The sequence below is a fragment of the Porites lutea genome, chromosome 2 (assembly GCF_958299795.1).
Source record: "Porites lutea chromosome 2, jaPorLute2.1, whole genome shotgun sequence".
Lineage (NCBI taxonomy): Eukaryota > Metazoa > Cnidaria > Anthozoa > Scleractinia > Poritidae > Porites > Porites lutea.
In genome coordinates this window covers 7,671,607-7,677,584 of record NC_133202.1, presented here as the reverse complement: position 1 = coordinate 7,677,584, position 5,978 = coordinate 7,671,607, and the positions used below count along the sequence as shown (strand labels likewise).

General features: G+C 39.7%; 1 protein-coding gene across 1 annotated transcript in view; it reads right to left on the bottom strand.

Moving 5' to 3' along the window:
• The window catches only part of LOC140925543 (E3 ubiquitin-protein ligase TRIM45-like), a 7,518-nt gene continuing 1,540 nt past the window's right edge, over nt 1-5,978 (bottom strand). The window contains exons 2-3 of the mRNA XM_073375482.1: nt 492-1,728; nt 1-392 (exon numbers count right to left, since the gene is read on the bottom strand). Coding sequence (XP_073231583.1) covers nt 1-392; nt 492-1,728 — 1,629 coding nt within the window. The remainder of the gene's footprint in view (nt 393-491; nt 1,729-5,978) is intronic.

Sequence of the window (5,978 nt, the reverse complement as noted above, 5' to 3'; positions counted from 1 at the left end):
CTACTGAAGAGCAAGTCTTGGATACTGCTTGTCTCCATACCTAAGCTGCCACATGTCACACCTAATAATAGGAGATAATTTACCCCCTTTATTAATCCCTACAAAGATTTCAGTTTGTTTGCTTCGAACATTGTAGATTGTAAGTTTCTTTGACTCCAAATTAAGGAATACAATGAACACATCATTATCTTCAACAGAAGTGATTGAGGGAATTTGACCATCTGATCGACTCGTCTTTGGTTGCTTGCCTGAACTGTATTGCCAGGCCCATTTTGTTTGTTTTTCGCCTAAAAAAAGTGTGTAAGAAGTGATCCCTATTTCTAGATCATATTTTCTCTCGTCACTAAAACATGTTAACTTGAGTTTCCAGCAGTGCATGCCTTCCTTGAGAGCTGAAAACTTGGTTACGGGGTAATACAGTGATCCCTTTTTCCCCTTTTTGCGTTTGGCACTCTTTGCTTGCGGCGGGGCTTGTGGTAAACTTAATTCACCTAGAAGCTTTGAAGTTACATTCCATTTAAAGGGACTTCCAAAAACCTTTTGCCCTTGAACTTTGACTGACAAAGTCACTTGTCCTTCTTCCACGGGATGATATAGGAAACTGTAAGACCCATCACTATTATCACGTACGGGAACTAAAAAATTTTCACCTGTGAGATCTGGCTCAATAGCCGAGAAGGATATCATGGCTTCCACTTGATGGCCTCCTTTAGGTTTTTTCTGACCTTTTCCGTCTTTGACAAGTACCAACAAATCAACTTCTTGTCCAGCCAAGGTATGGTACATCACGCCTTCCTCTCCCCCCACCATGCTGACAGTGCATTTCTGTGGATCAAAAGGAACACAACACACACTTACTATTTCCCCCACGTCCCAAATGGTTTGGTGCACTTGTAGCTCTAGATAATCATCCTTGCAGGGTTTACAAGACGTCTTTGATGAATTCAGCTGGTCGAGCTGCTGGACCAGTTGCTTTTTCATGGCCAAAAGCTTGACATCATCTCCATCTTGTAAGGCCTGATCAGTAAAGCTGATGCCACTTCTTAACTTAGCCAGAAAAGAGGAAAGCACGTCTGCTTGGTTCTCTAGCTTGCTGACTCTTATTTGACCCTCGGTGAAAACTTCATGCTTAATATTTGCACGGTAGTAATTCAGTGCTTTCACCTGCTCATCATAAAAGGCATCAACTTCTTTGTTTGCTTCAGAGACTCTTTTCTGGACACCGTTTTTCATCGTCTGGACTGCTTTGATACCATCAACAACTGCATGTTCCTTGACTTTGGCTTTGGCAAGAAAACCTTGAATGATTTCTTTTTCTTTTTCGGCGACGTCGGTCACAAAATCGTACTTGTGTTCACGGTGATCAACAATGGTACAATCACGACAGATTGTTTTTTGGCAGGTGCTACAGAATAATTTCAGTGTCTCACCTTTATGTTTGGAACAAAACGATGGCTTGACAAGGGCCTTTGAACCAAGTTTCTTTACTTCTGTCAGAGATAAAATCTGGTGATTCTTGGTGGCATTGATTCTCTTGTGCGCAGTAACACAAAACTCACACACGAAAACACTGCAGTCAGAGCAACGCGAAACTGCGGAGTCGCCACTGTCACAGTGTTCACAGATCAGTGGGCTCCCTGTGGATGACGTACTGTCTTGCATGCTTAATAAGGTCATGAAGTTGTTCACCCAGAAATTTGGTTGCAGCTTGCTTGCATCATTAGGAACCTATGAAAACACACTGGGTTAGAACAGTACTCAGCAAAACCTTTGATGGAACTTTCAAATAATAATCATTTTTGTATATTATATAAATATGGCTGTTTAGTGGCCCTTTTTCCCCACAAAATTTTATTTTAGTCAAACAAAGCCAGGTGTACCCAATTGAAGTTCTTTTGTTTTATTGCTATAACTGCACACAAAAGCATATAACCCCAAAGCGCCTAACTTCCACCGATCTGTTTAGAACTCTGCTGAGGTCTTTTAGCCGTCCATTCAGAGGCATGGATTTTTTTCACCCAAATATGGAATCAAACGATTGAAGGCAATTGTGCTTAAGTGATTGCTTCTTGACTGCTTATTATATATGGTAAACCTATGAAATTCAATGTTCCAAGTGCCTCCACTACCCAATATGACACATTGAGCTGTTTACCATTTCTTTTGTAACGTAAGTGAAAGAGAAAAACGTTGAATGGGTTATTCCAGAAAAAATCCCCCCCCCCCCACGATGGAAGGCACATTTTTTGACCCTCCCCTCCACCTCGATTTCCAAAACTACTTGAGTCCCCCCCTCTCCTCCCTTCAGGATTTCCAAGTTTAAAGACCTCCCCCCCCCCCCATCCATTCCGATTTCCATAAAATTGTTAGATACCGTAATTTTAATTTACACTCAATGTGGAAGATTCTTTTAGGCATTCAGTTGATCTTTTTTATTAAATAAGTCTCAATTCTCCATGAATTCTGTGTTTGTTGTGAAAGTTAATTATACTTTCATATCTTCTGAAGGAGGCTAACACATTTTGCAAAGAAGCCCACATTTGAGCAAACTTCTCTTTTTTTGTAGACCAGGCAAAATATACAGCAATGTATACAACATTACAGCTCAAAACTAACTATGTACTCGAATAAAAGGTTCTCTGCTTTGTCAAGAAAAAATGACTGCGAAACTAAGAAAAAAGGACACTTGGTGGGATATTACACGACGCGCTATATGCAGAGTATGACAACCACACACGAGCCTTTTTTAAAAAAGATTATTGTGCACACCAGAATCGCAGCATTGTGCCTCAGAGATTTTCACCTGACCCAGTACAGGGGCTAGCCATGATATTTTTTCCAAATCTAACCTAACCTCTCAAATCATTTCCACATCCCTTGCTTACACTTTTGCTTTCTCATCAGTATGGTGAGGTTATATACAAATGAATGGACTGGCAATTTGTCTGTAATCTTGCTTGTAGCCCTTCTCTTGGGGGAACTGAATGGTGAAGCATTAACTTAATACTTAGCCTCTCTATGGGCATACACCCGTATTCTGAAGTGCCGGATCCAGACCTTGAGATAGGGGCGTGGGGGGGGGGGGGAGGCCGGTCTCCCAAAAAAATTTTTTTGGCCCTTCAGGCCTCAGTTTGGTCTAAAAATAAGGGGGGGGCTGAGTCCCTCCCCTCGATCCGCCACTGTTCTGGTACAACAAATCGAATTGCAAGTGGTGCACGTGGCATGACATCTCCTTGAGTTTTGCCATGCCCTACAGGCTAGGTTATCGCACGGTACCGAAGCCCACGTTACCCTTCGGCACTGAAGCAGTTGAAAAATCGATGAAATCGAAAGTAACCCCTGATCAGGATGTATTTTTAGGTTCAGAGCCACCCTCCCATCCGGATTACCACAACCATTAACCCCCACCTCCCGTGGGATTTTCCAGCATACCTTCTGTCGTGGGGGTGTGGATTTTTTCTGGAATAACCCAATCTGCTTTTCTGGTTATTGGGAAAGGGTGGCACTTTATTGTCTTCGGCACAAGCTGTAGCGTGTTCAACTAGCTCTTTTCTTGCAACGACTATTTGCTTACTATCTTGACGTGGGGGATGGATTTGCAATCTGCTTTTCTGGTTATTGGGAAAGGACAGCACCTTATTGTCTTCAGCACAAGCTGTAGCGTGTACAACTAGCTCTTTTCTTGCAAAGACTATTCGCTTACTATCTTGACGTGGAATACGTGGTTGTCCTTCCCCCTTTGGACTGCAAAACCGTTTTGGCCTGTAAAGAACATAGCTTCCTTTACTATCATCCTGAAGAAGGGAAAACTAAAACTGAGCCTTTTTTTGAAATATAATAAATTTTTAGCTTTTGTTGGATTCGACTGCACAATACAAGCCTCATCAATCAGTGAAAGATTCCGGCACTTCTACTTTTTTACAAAAAGGTCAACTCTGCTAGTTAAAAACAGCAGAAAAACTAAGTTTCTGCATTCATTTTCCGTAGGACAAAATGCAAAATTGTTACCTTTTTTGTCTATGCTTGTCGTTTAGGTTAAAAGTTAAGAAAAGGTAGCTTTTTTGAAAAAGAAGTCAGGTATTTTCAGCTTTAGAGTGAGTGATATTTTGACAACAATATTGTCCGCTCTTCATCCATTTCTCACTTTACCAAACGATGTTTTAAAGCGCAAAAGAGGTACCTTTTTCTCGGTTTCAAGCGATCTCATAGAAGGCACAGAAAGGTACCTTTTTTGCAGTTGGAAGCGATGTTCTCAAAAGCGCGAAAAAGGTACCTTTCATAGTGTTTTCAAGCCATGGGAAGCCATTTAGAATCCTACTGATTGACAGATGTCAACCGTTTGGTGTCCTTTTTTTTGAATGTTTTGTCTGAATTTACTAATCCACTAGTCAAGAGATAAATATTCCCTGTTTATTGGTCAAGTTTGAAACCAATTGCTTAGCTTGACACTGTAACAGGTACAGTGTCAGGCCGTAGTTTTAAAATCTATCCCCCTTGCTTGATTTTGGCATGGGTGTGAGTCATCTTGATCATTGTCGGAGTGCGAGCTGGAAGCATTGTCACTGGTTCAGTGGTTATCAATGAATGACAGGTATCAGTTATAAGTAACCTGAAGAGAAGCCGGGCCACTAGACACGCGAATGATTTTCACCTTCCTTCTTGTAGAACAAACCTTCGTAAATTTTCTGTCAGTTTCCGAGGACCTACCTATTATAACTCTATAGAAAATGATATTAAAGAATCTAATTCTCTCCACTTATTCAAAACGAAATTGAAAAAAAATTATATATGAATTATTAGTTATAAATCTTGTAGTAAATAGTTATAATCCTTCACATGTCTGATATTATTTTTATACTTATTGCTACTTGTACCATACCTTATATTTTGTCAACTCAGTCTATGTAATTAGTTAATTTATACTTACCTTCATTGTATTTTACTTTCGATCCTGGCCTTATACCGTCACTGTTAACTTTATTTTTGCTCTGAGGGAGCCCAATGTCTACAAGCCTCATGTTTTTTTTTGGGCTTCCTCGCCACTTTCATTTGCTTTTGCGTAACTGTCTTGTTTTATCGTTATTTGTATTTTGTGGTAAATCAAATAAAGTTACAAATACCTATTTAGGGCAATTGCTTAGCTTGACACTGTAACATGTACAGTGTCAGGTCGTAGTTTTAAAATCTATCCCCCTTGCTTGATTTTGGCATGGGTGTGAGTCATCTTGATCAGTGTGGGAGTACGAGCTGGAAGCATTGTCACTGGTTCAGTGGTTATCAATGAGTGACAGGTGTCAGTTATAAGTAACCTGAAGAGAAGCCGGGCCACACTCTTGTGCATTTAAAATACTTTTTTTCTTTCCTCGCTAAAATGCTTTACCTTAATGCTCCATTTTGTCGAATAACATGCTCACCCTAAACTAAATTCACTAAAATGCGCAATGATGCGATGATGATACGTTTAAGTGTTAAAACGACAGGAATGTATGCTAAAGGTGTAATACACCAAAAGACAATTGTCTAGACAGTGGCATTTGATTTTTTTTTTATTTTGACTTTTGAGAGTTTATTTTCTGTTTGAAAATTTCTAATTTTCATTTCTTCTGAAAAACCAAAAAAAAAAAATTTCCGGGAAATTCCACCAAAGTTCTCGAAATAAATGCTGGCATACTTTTGTACAGGCTGTACAAAAGTCTAACAAGAGGAAAACTGTTCAGGCTTACTTTAGTTGTCAGTTAGGGGGTGTCAAAGGTAGATGTATGGTGGCATTTTTACTGTTGATGGGTTTACTTCGACATGTTGCTCAAAAAGCACCTGAAATTAAATTATTTAATATGTAATTTATATTATAGCAAACAAAAATAACCCCAAGACTGAAGTCTGTAATAACCTTTCAAAAGTGAAAAACATCACCCAGGAAACAAGACAGTCAAAAAAATGATCCGCTCGGAACCCGCTCAGTTTAGACTTAAAGGAAA